General features: G+C 49.3%; 1 protein-coding gene across 4 annotated transcripts in view; it reads left to right on the forward strand.

Moving 5' to 3' along the window:
* The window catches only part of ABCC1 (ATP binding cassette subfamily C member 1), a 153614-nt gene that overhangs the window by 96440 nt on the left and 38601 nt on the right, over positions 1 to 18573 (forward strand). For all 4 annotated transcript variants that reach the window (XM_040256946.1, XM_040256938.1, XM_040256955.1 and 1 more), the window contains exons 13-17: positions 6269 to 6415; positions 8302 to 8389; positions 11139 to 11214; positions 13751 to 13877; positions 18337 to 18513. In XM_040256946.1, coding sequence (XP_040112880.1) covers positions 6269 to 6415; positions 8302 to 8389; positions 11139 to 11214; positions 13751 to 13877; positions 18337 to 18513 — 615 coding nt within the window. The remainder of the gene's footprint in view (positions 1 to 6268; positions 6416 to 8301; positions 8390 to 11138; positions 11215 to 13750; positions 13878 to 18336; positions 18514 to 18573) is intronic.

An 18573-nucleotide genomic window follows, 5' to 3' on the forward strand; every position in this document is an offset into this window, starting at 1 on the left:
CGGGTAATTCGTTGTTTCTTTGTGGGGAGCTGTCCTGTGCACTGTAGGATGTTGAGCGGCATCCCTGGCCTTCCCCCACTAGATGCCAAGTGGTACCCCTCCCCCACCTCCCCAGTTATGATGATCAAAATATCCCCAGGTGAGAAGCACCTGTCTGCAGTGAAAGGCACTGCTCTTGCCTCCACAGGCCCCCATCACCCAGCTTCCCTGTCCATACCAGTTTCTTCTGTGTGTTTACGGAAAGAGCCTGCATGTATACCAGCATAACATTGACTATATACAATAAATGTACTGAAACTGCTACATCTATTTTATCTACTTTCATACTAGTGATAGCAAATCACACAGAAATCCAAGAGGTTTGATTCCTTTTTTTTCTTTTTTATAAATAGGCAAAGATCTGAAGTCAGATCAGTCAGCCAGTTGTGTTATGCTTAGGACGAAAGGATCTTTCCCCATAACCCTTTGCTCTGCACATCAGATCCTCTGACAAAACCTGGCCATTTCTACCTAGTCACCCAAACTGCCAACCGTTTATATAATCATTTCCTGCCCTGGTCTCCCTTAGGAAAGCACAGCAAGAGTTGCTTAAAAAGTGTGACTGGCTTTTCTTGACCTTCAATTTGCCATTCAGCTTTGGGGTGATGGTGGACTTCCAGAGACAGAGTTGGCTGAGCTGTTTGTCATGAAACAGATGAGCCTGGGAGTTGGTCGGGGACCTTGACCCTGGCTGAGACATCGAAGCCTCTGCCTACATTAGGATAAAATATGTGGCCTCTGATTCCCTTGGGAGGTGTTTGCATGTTCTTTCCACTGGTGGATTCCTGCACTTCAAGGATTTTGATGTGTTTACCCACTGGTAGGTGTGATGGAAGACAGAGTCCTGAGGAGGTCAGGCAGGAATGAGGATGCCATGTGGCAGGATTGATGGGATTGTTTTTCTGGAATATAGAGCCTGGCATTTATCATGTCCTCAGGTCCACCTAATGCACTTTCCTAAAATAGCATCCCCAGGCAGCCGTCAGTATTTAGCATTTGCTATCTTAGAAGGTTTGTGAGCTTCTTGTCATCTCTGTGCCTTGTATGTCCCTGCTTTAGACTAATTGCCCTTCTCTATGCTGATTACCCGTTGTGCAGTTCTCCACCGACCAGAACATGCATGGCTCTTCTCTTCTATTGCTTGTATCCCTGGAACACAGTGCATGCTAAGTTGCTTTAGTCATGTCTGACTCTTTGCAGGTAGCCCACCAGGCCCCACTGTCCATGGGATTTTCCAGGCAAGAATACTGGAGTGGGTTGCCATTTCCTTCTCCAGGGGATCTTCCTTACCCAAGGATCAAACCTGGATCTCTTAAGTCTCCTGCATTGCCAGGATTCTTTACCACTAGCACAACCTGGGAAGCCACTGAAACATAGTGGACTCGGCAAATAGTACCCACTCATTAGGTGTATGTAGAATGACTGACTAAATGAATAGACTGAAGATTTGGATAAACTGTATTAGTTAGGAACCATCTTGCAAGTGGCAGAAACCTAACTTAGATCCACTCAAGTAAAATGAAAAGAAGGGAGATTTTTGAGTCACAAAACTGAAAAGTCTAGGAAGATGTTGGTTTTAAGCATGACTGGGGTTTCAGGCATGGCTGGATCCAGGTGCTCCAAAGATAATGTTGGGTATAATTCCTTCCCTGTCTCCTACCTCTGCTTTCTCCACAGTGGTTTCTTTGTCAGATGCAAAGTCAACATGCAGTTACAATTGATCCTGTCATCTCAGTAACCACAATGAGGAGAGAGCTCCCCTTTTCCCATTAGTTCCCAGAGCAAAGCTGTAGTGTTGAGTCTCACTGGTTCGGTTGATTGAGTGCTTGTCCCTGACTCACTGGAGTCAGGGAACAGGGATGCTTGGATTGGCCAGGCCTGGATCATGTGACTTCTGTCAGAGATTAGGCTGTAATGTGGATGTTTGATCTGTGGCTGAACCTCGTGGACTGAAGTTGGGGGAGATTCAGCTGCCCAAAGGAAAACTGACGTGTTGTTACAACCAACAAGAGGGGATGCCAACCAGGCAGAAGGAACAGATGTTCTCACGAAGACACGGCAGGTTTTTAGGGGTTGGGCTGGGGTAGTTGGTTCGGGCCTTTGCCCCATTTCTCAGTGTGAAGGGAGGCTCTGTTTTCACCCAGAGAGGTCAGTAGTTCTTCCTTGTTTATGAAGGATTTTCCAAACCCTTGACCCTCACCGTTTGTAAGGCTGTGGCAAACCCCAGCTCCCCAGCCACCTCCACATACTGGCAGACACCCCTGCTCCAGAGACCCTGGTTTACTGCCTATTTCCCGCTCGACTGTGAGTCTCAGGATCTCCAAGCCCGCCATCCACAGTGTCTGGCACACAGAGGGTGCCCAGTTAGTAACTGATGGATGAATGAGTGCCCTCTACTTCCTGGAGAAGTGGACGCTGCAGATCTCGCAAGGCCACTCAATGCGCTTCCCGTGCTGCCAGCAGTCACCCCATCAGTTGGGCCAGTGGAACTGGGGTATCCTGGTGGTGAGATGCCTGGTTTCTGTGTTGTTGAAGAAACACCCCTGGGTGTGTGCTTTCTTGCAAATCCATCCACCCACTCACCCATCCATCTACTTACCTATCCCCCCCATCCACTCACCCACCCACGAACATTTTCTGAGTATCTGCCACAATCCAGGTGCTGTCCCAGGCACTGATGATAGAGCAGTGAATACTACAGACAAAAGCCCTCACCCTTGTGGGGTGTTCGTTCATTCATTCTAACTGGGAGAGATAGACAATGCACATAATGAATGCATGAAGAATATATAGTATGCTAAACTGTCATAAGTGCAATGGGAAAGAAAAAAAGGTTCTGGCTAGAGCAACTGTGAGGGTTTACAGTTTTTAAACTGGATGATCATGGGAGTTCCCTGGCGATTCGGTGATTAAGACTCCATGCTTCCACTGCATGGGCTGTGGGTTCTATCCCTGGTCGGGGAACTAGGATCCTGCACTCTGTGGCCAAAAAAAAAAAAAAAAAAGGATGATCCAAGACTTCACTGAAAAGGTGATACCTGAGTGTTCAGCTGGTGGCAGTCAGGGGCCTGACATTTGAGAAGGGAGAGTGAGTGCAGAGGCGATGTGGCAGGACTGTGTCTGCCTCACAGAAGTAACCACAGAGGCCGTGGGGCTGGAACAGAGGGAAGGAGCGGGGAGAGCAGTGGGAGAGGAGGGCAGACAAGTTCAGAGCTGTGTCGTTTACCAATCAGTCATATCCTGGGGCCTGAGTCAAGACTGTGGCTTCTATAGTGAGTAAAATAGACTGATATTGGAGAGGTGATTTTTTTAAAAATTTTATTTTAATGATAAATAATTCACCACACCTATGTGTGCAGTTCAGTGGTGTTTATTGTATTCACCGGGCTGGGCAACCATCCCCACTGCCTAATTCCAGAGCACTTCCGTCACCCCAGAAGGAAACCCCGTACTTACTGGAGTCACTCCGCATCCTCCAGCCCAGGGCGTCCTCTCTCTACCGTCTGTCTCTGTTTTTGTTCAGTTGCTCAGTCACATCCAGCTGTTTGCGATCCCATGGACTGTAGCAGACCAGGCTTCCCTGTCCTTTACCATCTCCCAGAGTTTCCTCAAACTCTGTTCATTGAGTCAGTGATGCCATGCAACCATCTCGTCCTCTGTCTTGCCCTTCTCCTCCTGCCTTCAATCTTTCCCAGCATCAGGGTCTTTTCTAATGAGCTGGCCCTTCACATCAGATGACCAAAGTAGTAGAGTTTCAGCATCAGATATTCAGGGTTGATTTTGATTTGCCTCTTCTGGATATTTCATTTAAATGGAATCATATATAATGTGTGTGGCCTCCATGTCTGTCTCCTTTCATTTAGGACCATGTTTTCAGGGCTCATCTGTGGCGCAGTGGGCGTCAGCACTTCGGTCCTTTTTGAGGTTGAATACTGTTCCTCTGTGTGGATCTGGTGGGGGAGTTTTGAGTGAGGAGACCCTCCAGGTGGGAGGCGAGTGTGGCATCAGAACCTGGGGGAGGGGAGCCAGCACGTGCAGGCGTCCCAGGGATCGGGTGTCAGTGGCTTTTTGAGCATCTTCGTGGCTTTTCCAGCATCCTCGTGGCCATGGATCCTGGAAAATTTCCATGCCTTCCCTCAGGGTCACCTCCCTTGTTAATGTCAGAACCTGCTCTGCTTTCTAGTGCCCTGTTCTTGGTGGTTTGGTTGCTAAGTTGGGTCCGACTCTTGTGAGTCCGTGGACGGTAGCCTGCCAGGCTCCTCTGACCATGGAAGTCTCCAGGCAAGAATACTGGAGTGGATTGCCATTTCCTTCTCCAGGGGATCTTTCTGACCTAGGAATCGAACCTAGGTCTCCTGTATTGCAGGCAGATTCTTTACCGACTGGGACCTGGTTAATAGATTCTTTGGAAAAATAGTCCAAGGACTTTGAACTGAGTCCTAAAACAAGAAATAAAACAGCTGCCATCTGCTGCATTTTACTGTTCCCCAGGCACAGGGTTAAGCACTCTTCACCACTGCCTGGTTCCTTGCTGCCAAAAGCTCTGTGCATGCTTATCCTGATTTACCATTTCATAGATGGAAAAACAGAGGCTGTCTACTGTCCAGGGTCACATAGCTGATAAACAAGCAGAGCTTATGGGTTTAATGTTTAAGATGTACGACCTTCTAATAGGTAGCAAAGAAATGAGGCAGCTGAGACCCTGAAAATACCCTGCACCTCAGCTGCACCAGAATCTTGGCCACACTGGGATCTCCTGATTGCTGGCCATCTGTCCCGAGCTCAAGAATGAGGTCCCAGGCGGTTTATTTTCCCCCAGGGAAAGCCTTTAATGGCTCTTGGAGCCTGGGCTAACGTAGGGCTGGAGACTTGTGCCCATCTGCTGGGTCCAAGGTTTTCCAGATTGCCTTGGTAATGTGTGCCAGTGACCTCCAAGGGATGTTGTTAGCCTTGCCCGCAACACCTGGTACTGTGCTGGTCCCAGCAAGGGGGCGGGGCCCGGGGAGACACCTGTTGATCTTTTCCCACCTGAACAGTGCAGCTCAGCCTTGGATGATTCAGAGTCTTTCCCTTTTCCTGGTGAGGGAGGGCCTACTGTCTCAGACAGCTGAACCCAAATTCCTGTTGCCTGGGAGTTGAAATCCCAAGCCTCCCCACAGGACTTAAGGAAAGTCTGATTTTGTGGGGAAGCGAGTAGGCTTCAGAAGACCTTTGGCTGTTTGTTTCTTCTTTTTTTAAAAAACCTATGTTCCTTTCCTGGGGGTGCTCTGAGCTGGAAGGAGCTTTCAGCAGTGGTATGAGTCCTCCATGTCCACCCCCATTTCACAGATGAGACAGTGGAGGCTGGTGAGAGGAAGTGACTTGCCTGAGGTCTCAGGGCTCCTGTGTTCCTGGGGTCATTCTAGGCACTGAGGATACAGCCACATACACAAGTCCCTACCTTTGTGGAGTTTGCATTTCAGTGCAGAAGACAGACACTCAGTATCTGTAATCTTACAGTGTAAGGTAGTGATAGGTGTTATGAAGAAAAATAAACCAGGGTGTAAGGATGGTGGTGCTGGAGAAGACTCTTGAGAGTCCCTTGGACAGGAAAGAGATCAAACCAGTCAATCCTAAGGGAAATCAACACTGAATACTCATTAGAAGACTGATGCTGAAGCTCCAGTACTTTGGCCACCTGATGTCAAGAGCCGACTCATTGGAAAAGACCCTGGTGCTGGGAAGGATTGAAGGCAGGAGGAGAAGGGGGCGACAGAGGATGCGATCCTTAGGTAGCATCACTGACTCGATGACCATGAGTTTGAGCGAACTCTGAAAGATAGTAAAGGACAGAGGAGCCTAGTGTGCTAGAGTCCATGGGGTCACAAAGTCAGACACAGCCTGGCTACTAAACAGTAGCAACAAGGATGGAGAGTGGTCTTGGGGCTGTTGTGAGTTGGGCGTCCTCTCAGAACAGGGAGAGACTGGATGGGAAAGTCGTTTTGGGCAGACGGCACTGCACTGACGTTGGCTCAGAGGTTTGATCTCGCTTGGTGATGTTGAGGGACCCCTTGAATGCCCATTCAGTGTCCCCTGGAGAATGGTGGTGGGAATGGCCGGGACTTTTGCCTCCTAGCCATTGGTTTATCCAGTTCATTCTCTGGGTGTTTAGTGAGTGCCTGCTGTATGCTAGGCTTTGGGCATGTGCCTCTGCTCCTGTGACTGAGATGCTGACCTTGCCTGCTTGCAGGTGGCCCTGTCTACATTTGCCGTCTATGTGACCGTCGACGAGAACAATATCCTGGATGCCCAGAAGGCCTTCGTGTCCTTGGCCTTGTTCAACATCCTCCGCTTCCCCCTGAATATCCTCCCCATGGTCATCAGCAGCATTGTGCAGGTACAGGCGAGACTGGGGGGTTTCAGGGAAGGGGCTCGGGGGAAACAAGGCCAAAGGGCACGGAAGTCCCCTGGATGCAGCTGCCTCTGTGTGACTTGTCCCACTGTGCTAGGGCGGGGGGGATGGTGATCGAGGCCCGGACGTTTGTGCTTTTGTTGGTCCTGCCCTAAAGAAAAAGAGATGTTTTTATTTATTGACATGCATACCCAAGTGTATGTGTGTGCGCGCGCTTGCGCTCAGTCAGTCGTGTCTGACTCTGCGAGCCCATGGACTGTAGCCCACCAGGCTCCTCTGTCCATGGGATTCTCCAGGCCAGAATACTGGAGTGGGTTGCCATTTCCTTCTCCAGGGGATCTTCCTGACCCGGGGATCGAACCCACGTCTCTTGTGTCCTGCATTAGCAGGCGGGTTCTTTACCCCTGCGACACCTGGGATGCCCCAGGTGTATGAAACAAAAGTTATTGCAGCTAGGCTTTCCTGAGCTCCACAAGATTCTTTCTGAAACACTGGATCCTCTTCTATTCTAATCGAGTCTGTTCCACCCTGCCCTGTCGTACTGTGTTCTGTTTCTTACACCTCCAGCTACTTCATGCTGATGTGTTACAGAAATCAAACCAGTATTGTAATTGAAGCAATTATCTTTCAATTAAAAATAAATAAATAAATAAGTAAATGCTGCCACTAAATTGGTTTTGCAACCCACTCATGGGCTTGGCTCACCATTTGAGAAGCTCCAGCTGGACGCCCTGGAAGCCCCTAGCCCGGGTGGTGATTCTAAAGGAGAGGAAGCCACTCAGTCACACTTATACCCTCTGAAGCTCCTGCACTTTCCTGCCCACGGCGTTGGTCACACTCTTCTCCCTAATTGTGCACACGTTTCCATGAAAACTGTATCATTAGCCACATTGACAAAAAGCCTTAAAGTTTCACTGTCCAAGCCCTGGTCAAGGCTTTTAAAAAATAAGCCAGTAAAACCCCTTCTTATTATGACCAATTTCATGTGTATGCAGAAGTGGTGAGAATGGTATAAGAATGCCGCGTGCCCATCACCCAGATCCAGTGTTTTGCCGTGATTACTTCATCCGATCCTCTGTCTTCCTTCCTCCCTTCATTCCTTTCTCTCTCTCTCTTTGCTGAAGAATTTTAAAGGAAATCCCAGATCTCTTGGCATTTCTCCCATAAATATTTCAGCGTGCATTTCTTCTTACATAAGTAACACCATTATCAGACCTGACAAAAGTAACAGTAATCTCTTAAAATAATACTTGTTCCATATTAAAATTTTCTGGATTATCTCTCAGAAATGTCCTTGCTATTGGGCTGTTTAAATCAGAACCTTTGCTTTTTTTAAATTTGTTTTTGTTGAACATATGTTCAGTACACACAGCATAGTGATTTGATACACGGACTTGTGGCACTGCTGTTACGACCATAGCGTCAGCTACACCTCGGTCACCTGTCACGGTTATCATTTGTTTTTTGTGGTGGGAGCCGTGCAGTTCTCGTCTCTAAGCAGCTGTGGAGATTATCATACAGTATCCTTGGCCATTCAGCCTTCAGGACAACTTTATCTCCGAGTTTCAAGTTTGTCTTAAGCAAGACCATTGCCTTCGGTTGCTTCTCAAGTCTCGTCAGCCAGGACGGTCCCCCACCCTCCACTGTAATGCCACCTGTGGGCCTTTTAAAGGAAGACACACTAGAACCCAGACCCATTTAATTTTTTCTTCTAAGGCATCCGCTCGGGGTAGGAAATGCAGAAACTTCACAGATAAGAGAGGATGTGGGCCCCTCCGCACCCAGGGGAAACCACTGTGAGTTAGCCTCGGGTCTGTTTTTGCAAAAACGTGTTTAAAAATAACTGTAGCCTGTTGTTGCTCTCCGTGCAGGCGAGTGTCTCCCTGAAGCGCCTGAGGGTCTTCCTGTCCCACGAGGACCTGGACCCTGACAGCATCCAGCGCCGGCCCATCAAAGACGGTGCGTCCCGGGAGCGTGGACGACCTACAGGCCTTCCCAGGAGGGTGAACGTGCACCTCTCTTATCTCGCCTTCTTATGAGAGGCCCACCCCTCCCCGAGGGCCAGGTTCCAGGGCCCCAGCTTCCATTCCATTCTGGGCAAATGAGCAAACTAAGGAAGTTGGAGACTCAGCAAACACCACCCCTGTAGCTGTGCCGCCTCAGGTGGTCACTTCACTGCTCTGAGCCTCACTTTCCCCATCTGGGCAATGGAAAGGACAGTGCCTTTTTGTTTGTTTGTTTTTGGTAGATTTGTTATTCTGTAGCTTATTAATTTATCCTTTCCCAGTGGACCCCAGAGCAGGAATCTCCAGGCACTCAATAAGAAATATTCATAATACTAGTGGTAGTAACTGCTTTCATTGTAATGACACGCCCGCTAGGTGTGTCCTGTCCTAAGGACGTCACCATACTCACCCGTCCATTGCTCACTGCAGCTCACGAGGGGGGCTGTGGAAACCCTCCATCAGCAGATGAGGATGCTTGCCTGGGTAACTCACACACCAGTACGAAGTAGTCAGGATTCACATCCGCAGCCCGTCAGCATAATCTGTGTTCTCACCCATGGTTCTACATCTCCGCACTGAGATTTACTGAGCACCCGCTATGTGTCAGTCATTGTTCTAAGGACTCTCTGTGTTGCCTCATTTTTCTCCTCATGACAGCCCTGTGAGGTTGATCCCATTAACAATCTCAGTTTACAGATGAGGAAAGTGAGGCACAGAGAAGTTAACTAAGTTGCCTGTGCTTCTCCAGCTAGGAAATGGCCACATGGGATTTGAACCCACAGAGTCTGGCTCCCAAGCCCAGTAGATGTGGTCAGAGGGATGAATGTGTGTATGTATGTGAGCGGTACATCGCATGTACACACGTGAGCAGTGTAGCAGGTGTACATGTGAGCGGTGCAGCAAGCATTCAGATGTCCTCAGTGGCGTGTGGAGCACCCAGCACAGCACTTGCCAAAGATCATGGTAGTCGACTCCTCCGTGTATGTGCAAGGCGGTCGGCATGGGGGCTGCGCCCCTCAGCCTCAGCACCACCAACATTCGGGTCAGGGTCGCTTTGCTGTGGGGATGTCCCGTGCATATCGAGTTGGCCAGAAAGTTCATTTGAGTTTTTCTGCATAACGTTATGAAAACCCAGAGTTCTTGACCAGTGCTATAGGCTGCTTGAGCAGCACCCCTGGGTGCCAGTAACACCCATCCCAGGTTCGACAACTGAAAATGTCTCCAGACATTGTGTCCCTGGGGGATCAAAGTCACCCCTAGTTGAGAACCACCACTTCCTGGAACCTCCCTCCCGATTTCCCTGGCCTGTGGTTGTCCAGTTTCTGTTGAGGATCGAGTTATTCCCTGCCCCCAACACACACACACACACACACACACACACACACACACGTGTACACAGACATGTACACACACACACACACATTGCAGAATGATGCCGTCCACTCCATGGTTTGGGGTCAACCAAGGAGGTTTCAAGCTCCCCAGATCAGCTCACAGCAAGAGTCATGTTGGAAAACCCCTGGGCCTGGGTCCAGGCCTCAGGTGAGGCCTCAGCCCCGATTCCCTGCCCTGAAGGCAGCCCTTCTTAGGTGCTCAGCCTTTGAGATGTTTATCCACACTCTCCAGGTGCCAGATGGGGCCCCCTAGGCAGCTCCTGGCCAAGTTTTGTAGCCTCTAGCTTGACCAACTCTAGTGGCTTTTCTTAAATTCCTTAAATAGCACCTTCCAGCTTCCTCCTTGTTTGCTGTTTCAGGGGACAGATGGGAGCCAGGCAGGTTAAGTTCGGTTAACGAGTAACTTCCTCTCCTCAGATTTTGTTGCTTTGGTGGGTGGGGCAATTTATTTATGCCTTTGACAACTTAGAAGCACCACCCCCCACACACACACGCCCCCGCCGCCCATCTTCTCTTTAGATGGTTTCAAGTTGGCTCATCATTTAAGTCAGAAGTTGTTTGTGTAAGTGAGGGGCATGGAGTAAAAAGAGAATAAAAGGAGGGAATGTTGATGCAGGCAGAGGGGCTAGAACATGTAGGGCCGCCTTACACAGACTGTCTGGCGTGCCTTCCCCTCCCCCGCCACGATTCCCCGTTTCCTGTTGCATCCCCAAGTTTGCAGTTTACAGAGATTGGTGTTGAGGGGAAGACTGACCTGCCCTGACGTGAGCGGGGTGGCTGGAGGAAGGGAGAGACGGGATGCAGGGAGGTGAGTTAGGAGACCGCCCCGGAATCCGGGAGTTTCAGGGTGAAGGACCCTACTTTGAACATTAGAGTAGGGGCCCTGGAGGTGTAATGAGGGCCAGCCTGAGCTGATCACGGGCGACTGCATGAGGGAACTGCTGGCGCCCTGTGACCTTAGCTTCTGCTCATCCCGCCCCCGCCCCTCCCCCAGAGCTGCCTGAAGCTCCCAGGAATGAGTGCGGGAGGCCCCGGGGGGTCCCTGGCCCTCCCAGATTGTGCGGCCTCCTATCTTTTAAAGGCAGAGCCCTCTCGTGGTTTCAGCTCTCTGGGTGGAGGCCGCCTCCAGAGCTGCTGGTTGAAGTTCTTCAGAAACAGTGACTGATGTGACCAGATAATGCCTAGCATGGGTGTCCAGCCTCTGGAGTTGAACTGCCTGATACGGAAAAACAAAAAGAGCGAGCTTGCTGCTCCAGCACAGGCCGCGGCTGCACCTCCGCCTGACGTGTTATCTCTGGTGCCTTCCAGCTGGAGCCACGAACAGCATCACCGTGAAGAACGCCACATTCACGTGGGCCAGGAATGACCCCCCCACGCTGCATGGGTAAGTGGGACGTGAGAGCCACGGGGCTCTGGGCAAACGCAGGTCTGAATTCCAGTGAGCTCCAGCTCTGTGACCGTGAATGGGTCACTTTGCCTTAATGAGCATCAGTTTGGCTCATCCGGCAGGTCCCGTCGCACCTGCTTGGGCTTCGGGGAGGAGCAGATGACCGTGGGAAGAGGGTTCCCTCAGACTGTGAGTGATTCGAACCTTGCCCAGATCGGCTTATGCAACAAAGAGAAACTTCTGGTTCTCGTAACTGCCAAGGTTCACTTTCAGGTTCGGTGTGATCCGGGGACTCAGACAGTGTCTCTCCTTCGTGTCTGTTCCCCGGCCATCTGTGCTGCTTCCTTCTCAGACGTCCTCTTCCCTCAAGATCCAAATGGCCCCCATCGACTCCAGATGTCCCTCCTAAGTCATCAGGAGACCCACTTGCCTCTTACTGGCCCGGGTTGGGTCACGTGCTTCTCCCTGAGCCAATCGCTGTGCCAGAAGAGACGGAGCACACTGATTGGCTGAGTGAGTCGGAAGTTGTGATGGTGGCAGGAAGGATTGGGTCTGCTGAAAACGTCTGCTCACATGTGATATCAGGCTGGGTTGTTCTCCATCCTCTCTCCTAGCTGCCTGGTTCACCCTTTCCCACCATTTCTATGTCTGAGACACTGCGCTCCTCAGTCCTTATTTTTCTAAGTCACAGCATCCTGGGAATTGACCTGCTTCCCTGGCTACTTGTCAAATGCCTCTGAGTTCTTTCTAACTGCAGGCCTTGCTCCGGGGATCTCAGACTTCCTTAAGGAGTCTCACATCACAGGGCCAGATGGGACATTTTTAGGGGCCAGATTTATACCCCCCCATGCCCCTAAATAATTGCCCCCTTACTGAGTAGCCAAATTACTGCTGTATTTTATTTGAGGATGTGGAGAGGGGCAGATCAGACTTTCTGGAGAAACGAGTCTGTGTAACACTACCACGGATGGGACTGCATGTTTAGGAAGTTTTTCCTTATGTCTAACTTAACTCATGTCAGCTTCAACTTTAGCTTTTCTCTTGTCCTGCTTCATAAGTGAGTAGTCTGTGTCTATGCCTCTGTCCCTCTGTCTGTCCTTCCAGCCTCAAAGAGCTTATTGTTCGCGTCACCCTCCCTTGACCGACCCATTGAATATCCACCCTTCAACCCCCACCGACCCCAGATTTCTCCATCCAGACCTATAAAATTTTCCCGTCTTGCCTGGATGATCACAGGAGCTGCCTCACTGGGCTGACTGTTCTGTCCTGGCCCCTTCATCCATTTTCCTCCCAGCATAGAACAAAAGAACAATCAGCGTGACAAAACAACAATCAGTGTGACCACGTAGCAGGTACAAAAGAATTGAACAATGCAAAAGTCATCAGACTTTCCAACCTTTCCACCAATATGTTGAAATCATAAGAGCAGCTCTTGGAAAGTACAGCCAATGCAGGTGAACCCAAGGAGGCCCTGGACATGCCCACCCTCCCCCAGAGGGTGGGATCCCCCGTCTCCACTTTGCTGTCTGCTGTGGAGGGCCGGGCCTGGTCCTATGACGTGTGACAGCTCATCTTGTCCGCAGAGTGTTGAGCCTGTTGTGTTGGGTTGGCCAAAACGTGTATTCAGAGTTTTTTGTAGCAGTTTATGGAAAACCCTGAACAAACATTTTGGCCAACCCAATACTTTGATTACTGTTATATCCACCAAAGGGCCATGTCAGTAGAGACATGTTTCTGAAACTCTGATTCACATGCGTTAGGCCCTCCTGTCTGGCTTCCAGCTGGGAAGCATGTCCTCTGGGGCCCTCTCGAGTCTGGACGCCACCCACCCACCTCTTCAGGACTGCCCCCCCACTCCCTGCCTCATCTTGTGTCATTGACGTGTCTCCCTGTGGTCACACCTGTGATCTCACACCCATGAGCCTTTCCTCAGGCTGTCCCCAGGTGTCTGGGTCATGCTCACCCTTCCTCTAGCCTTGGTTTTGGGGTGGCCTCTTTGTTGAGCTTCCCCGTTGGTTCAGTAGTAAAGAATCCACCTGCAATGTAGGAGGTGCAGGAGATGTGTGTTCGATCCCTGAGTCGGGAAGATCCCCTGGAGGTGGGCGTGGCAGCTCACTCCAGTACTCTTACCTGGAGAATCCAGTGGACAGAGGAGCCTGGTGGGCTACAGTCCGTGGGGTTGCAAAGGGTTGGACATGACTGAGCGAGCACACACGCACCCTTCCTTGAGCACCTGCATCACGCCCCCAGGTGAAGTGGGTCCCCCTCCACTCAAGCCCCCTTCTCTTGTCTCGGGGTTGCTCAGGTTGCTCCTGCAGGGTCTTTCCTAAGATGCAGCTGTGTCAGGCCTGGCACAGAAGCCTCTGGGGCAGTTCCCTGAACTAATAAGCTTGTTGTAGAAACAGCAGGAGTGATGTCCAGACCTCAAAGACTCCGGACAACCCTGCCTTCCCTCTCTCCCCACTGGGGGCCCGTCCAGTGTCGGGAAGCCGGGCTCCCCCATCTGAGCTTAGGGTGTGTCGTGTCGTTTCAGCATCACCTTCTCTGTTCCGGAAGGTTCCCTGGTGGCCGTGGTGGGCCAGGTGGGCTGTGGGAAATCGTCTCTACTCTCAGCGCTCTTGGCCGAGATGGACAAGGTGGAGGGACACGTGACTGTCAAGGTAGGAGGCCTGGGTGGGGGCCGGGTAACTCACGGCCAAAGGGAAGGCCAAAGGGCAATGCGGTGTTTCCTTTTATGACCTTTTATGACCTTGTTCAGCAGGTGGGGACTCCTTTGTTCTCTTCTTCTCTGCCCTCCTAGAAGGCAAGATTGTGGTGTCATTTAGTTCCTGCTGTGTCTCAGCACCTAGAATAGTGCCCGGGGTGTTGTAGGCACTGGATAAGTATTTAGTAAACACACGAATGCCCCCTGGTCCACCCTCTGCCCTCGACTCCCTCCCCATCACCGCCCTGCAGTGTGCATCCCGGGGCCGCCTCAAGCATGGCTCTTTCGGGCTTGTTCTTTCTCTTTGTGGTTCTCCTTGTATCTCTTTTGGCAAATGTAACAACACTTAAAATTTTTTATTGATGTCATTGGAATATTTCCTTGGAGAATTCTTTTTAAGGGACTTATTTAAAATCTCAGTGTTTGTTGGATTCTTAATATGGGGCTAAAGGGAGACTGTTTTTACTGCTTTTAAGTACACAGTGTTTTGAACTGAGTTGCCGTGTCTTGGGAGAGAGTTTAAGAGGCTGCCTTAGTGAACAGATGTGTAACATCAGAATCAGGACCCTTGTTTGGCATTTAGCTCTGTCCCCCACCCCCAAGACCCTTCCCTGGGGTTGGGGATATTTTCTTCCAGAGTTTTGTTGATACCAGCATTTCCTGGAGCATGGTCTGCAGCAAATTCATCTTACTGTTTAGGGAATAAAGAGTCCTGGGCTCAGACAAGCTTGGGAAATAGTACAGATTCTGATTCCTTTCCTGTTGAACACTTAAAGGCTCTGATAAGTCCTGCAGGGAGGGGGTTAAAAAAAAAAAAACCTGTTTAACTTTGGTTAATCCTGTGTGTCCCAGACACATTTGCCTGCACCTCTTCGTTGCCTAGACAGCAACTCCTTATGTCTTAAGATTACTGTCTCTTGGAGTCTACTTTTGGGGGATGCTGGTTTGTGCCATATTTTTTATTTCAGAGCAAAATCCTTTCTTTGCTGATGATCATATGCCCTTGAGCCTAATGTGTGTTAGAGCAAAGTGTATGATAGTTGGGTCCAGACTAATGAGAGTTTCCCAGGTGGCGCTAGTGGTAAAGAACCTGTCTGCCAGTGCAGGAGACACAGAAGACAGAGGTTCAATCCCTGGGTCAGGAAGATCCCTGGGACTTAGTGTTTTAAGAAATGGTCTGTCATTACTTTCAAATACATGTTATAAAGTAAGGTTCATAAGCAGCATGAGCTAGGTTAATTGGAAGAAGACTCGGGATCATGGTGGGATCCACATTGCCTTCTGTTTGATTAACCCTGGGTTTACACAATCACAGCCCTATTGACATTTCATGCCAGATAATTCTCTGCTGCGGAGGCTGTCCTGTGTACTGTAGGGTGTTCAGCAGCATCCCTGACCTCTGCCCATGAGATGCCAGAAGCAGCCACAAGTCATAACAACCAAAAGCGTCTCTTGACATTGTCCCATATGTCCCCTGGGGGGCAAAATTACCCCCAGTTGAGAACCACTGAATACAGAGATGATGGACCAAAAAGTGAGGGTGTTTGAATATTTGGTTTGATGAGGTTGTAGATTTATTCGTGACTGGTTATTTTGCCTTGGTAAGGGAAGGGCTACCTACAATGTGGGTAGACCCCAGGTTCGATCCCTGGGTCAGGAAGATCCCCTGGAGAAGGGAATGACAACCCTCTCCAATATTCTTGCCTAGAATATTCCTTGGACAGAGGAGCCTGGTGGGCTACAGTCCATGGGGTCATAAAGAGTCGAACATAACTGAGCAACTCACTACAACAACAAGGAAAAAAGTGCGGGAAATGTGTTTAAAACGTTTATTTTGTCTCAGTAGTTTAGTTGGTAGGGCTCATGCATACTGTGGGAATTACCTGTGGGTTCTGCAGTGAGGCTTTGTGACAGTCTGGCCACTTTAAGTTAGGATATTGGAATCAGCAGTTTGGTTATTTATCTGAGAGTGGAGATGAAGAGCTGGGCTCCCTGGGTTTCATTTCCAACTCATCCTCCTAGCATCCCTTTATTTAACAGTCTTTGAGGGCTCCCCTTTGCCCTTTTAGTGAAGCTCTCATCCTGGAGAAGGGAATGGCAACCCACTCCAGTATTCTTGCCTGAAGAATTCCATGGGCAGAGGAGCCTTGTGGGCTGCAGTCCATGGGGTCGCAAAGAGTCAGACACTACTGAGCTACTGAACTGATCTGAACTGAACTGAGCAACTAACACACACACACAGACACACACAGACACACACAGACACAGACACACAGACACAGACACACACACACACACACACCCTTGTCACTAGGACCACCAGCCTCGTGTGAGTCCCCTCCCACCCCCAGCTCCTTCCTGCCTGTCTTCCTCTCACATCTTGGTCCCATCACACTGGCCTTCCTGTTGCTCAGACTTGCGAAGTTCCTCTTGATTTTGGACACACAGAGCAGTCAGTGGCAGCTTGCAGCAAGTGTCAGTGAGCAGTAGCTGGCAGCCAGGTCTTAGTTTCCTAAACTGGGAGTCCTAACCCCTGGACCACAGGAGCCAGCAGTTAGGGCCTAAGTCCCTAGCACTAGCCCTTGCCCACTTGGTCAAGAACACATTCAGGAGAGGAGGCAGAAGGTATGAGTAAAGGAAAAAGTTTGTTGAAAAGAAAAGTGCCTGCAAAAAGGTGCATGGGCAAACTCAGAGAGTCGGTAGTTGCTTTTCGGAAGTTTAAATCCTTCATAAGGGGGCCGTTTTCCAGGTCTTTGTCTTCCCCTGAGGTGTGCACGCCTTAGCCAAGATGGATCTCGAAGTGAAGGCTTCTGGGAGGAGTAAGACTCATTATGGTCTGGCATTATTCTCTGACTTTTGACCCTAAGGAGCCTTCCCATGCTTGTGCAGTGTCTCCTTTGTTCCAGAAAAAAGAGGGGAGTGGAGATCCCTTAATCCTTTACCCAAACAGGATTTTGCCCTTCTTTGTCCTGGCCATGACTATTCTCTTAAGGATATTTACAAGACAAAGACTGCCTATTTACCCTGTTTCTGTTGTTCCATTTTGGAGGGCAAATAGGCTGACTGTAAATGCCTTGACTGGAGCCCACCTCTCTCTTGTCTTAGGAAATGCAAAGAGGAGACTAGTTGTAAGCATCCAACCTGAAGCCCACTTCTTCGTCCCCCCATGAAATTCAGGCAGAGGTCACGTGTAAATGTCTAACCTGGAGCCTGTCTGTCCCCTGCCTCCCTCTCACGCAGTTCCTCAGACTGAAATGCTCTTTCCTCTTCTTTTATCAGACCAACTTATTTTAACCTATCAGTCCTTGTTTAAATTATTTTTTTTCAGTTACTGAAATACATGAAACAAATGCCCTCCTCGTAGTCTTTGTTCTTAGGCCATTCTGACACCTTGCATTATGTGGAAATATACAGCAACTTTAGAAATGGGCAGTTTTTATACAGATATCTTTGCTTAAATTTCATCAAGGAAATCTCAAGGGCTCTTTTAATGTTGTCCCAAACTAACTCTCCCTTAAAAAAAAAGTTTTTTTTAAAATTGAACTATAGTTGATTTACAATGTTGTGTTTCTGGTGTACAGTGAAGTCATTCAGGTAAATGTGTATATGTATTCTTTTTCAGATTCTTTTCCAGTATAGGTTAAGTCTTCCTTTTAAAGGACTTCTTGGAAAGTCTCGTATTTTTCTCTCTTAGCCTGTACCACAACAATAATCAAATAATTTTTTTTTTTAATTATTCAGGTACTTCCCTTTCTTGGGAACCAGGAGGTTTTGGTTGTTGTTTATTTTAAAATTTATTTTATTTTATTTTAAATATTTTATAAAATTTCTTAAGTTGAAATATAGATGATGTGGGGGCTTCCAGGTGGTGCTAGTGGTAAAGAACCTGCCTGCCAGTGCAGGAGACATAAGAGACAAGGGTTCGATCCCTGGGTTGGGAAGATCCCCTGGAAGAGGGCATGGCAACCCACTCCATTATTCTTGCCTGGAGAATCCCATGGAGAGAGGGGCCTGGTAGGCTACAGTCCATATGGTTGCAGAGTGTCAGACATGACTGAGGCGACTTAGGACACAGACGACGTACAGTATTTTAGAAGATTCAGGTGTGCATTGTAGGGGAGCTAGGCGTTTTGTTTGCTGCTATCCAGTGAATAGTTACTAAATACATAACTAATCTCATTAACAAGGATTTCAGCTCTCAAACTCTCAATATTGGAGCCAGTGACTGGCCTAGAATGGACTCTGATCCCAGCCCTGGTGTCTGTAGTCCTTTGGGACTTGGTTTCACTCTTGTTGAAACCACAGGTGTGATAAAGGTATCTTGTGAAGTAAGGCCTTCCTCGATAGGGTGTAGGCGGCTGCTATCTTGTTAACCAAGTCTGTCTGTCCTGCCACCTTCTTTCTTTGCCACCTAGGGCTCAGTGGCCTACGTCCCACAGCAGGCCTGGATTCAGAACATTTCTCTCCGAGAAAACATCCTTTTTGGACGCCAGCTACAGGAACGGTATTATAAGGCTGTGATAGAAGCCTGTGCCCTCCTCCCAGACCTGGAAATCCTGCCTAGTGGGGACCGGACAGAGATTGGTGAGAAGGTCAGTAGACTTCAGCATGGCCCCTGTATCAGTCAGCTATTGCTGTGTAACAAGCACAAA

Source organism: Oryx dammah, unplaced genomic scaffold (genome assembly GCF_014754425.2).
Source record: "Oryx dammah isolate SB20612 unplaced genomic scaffold, SCBI_Odam_1.1 HiC_scaffold_2, whole genome shotgun sequence".
Taxonomy (NCBI): Eukaryota; Metazoa; Chordata; class Mammalia; order Artiodactyla; family Bovidae; genus Oryx; species Oryx dammah.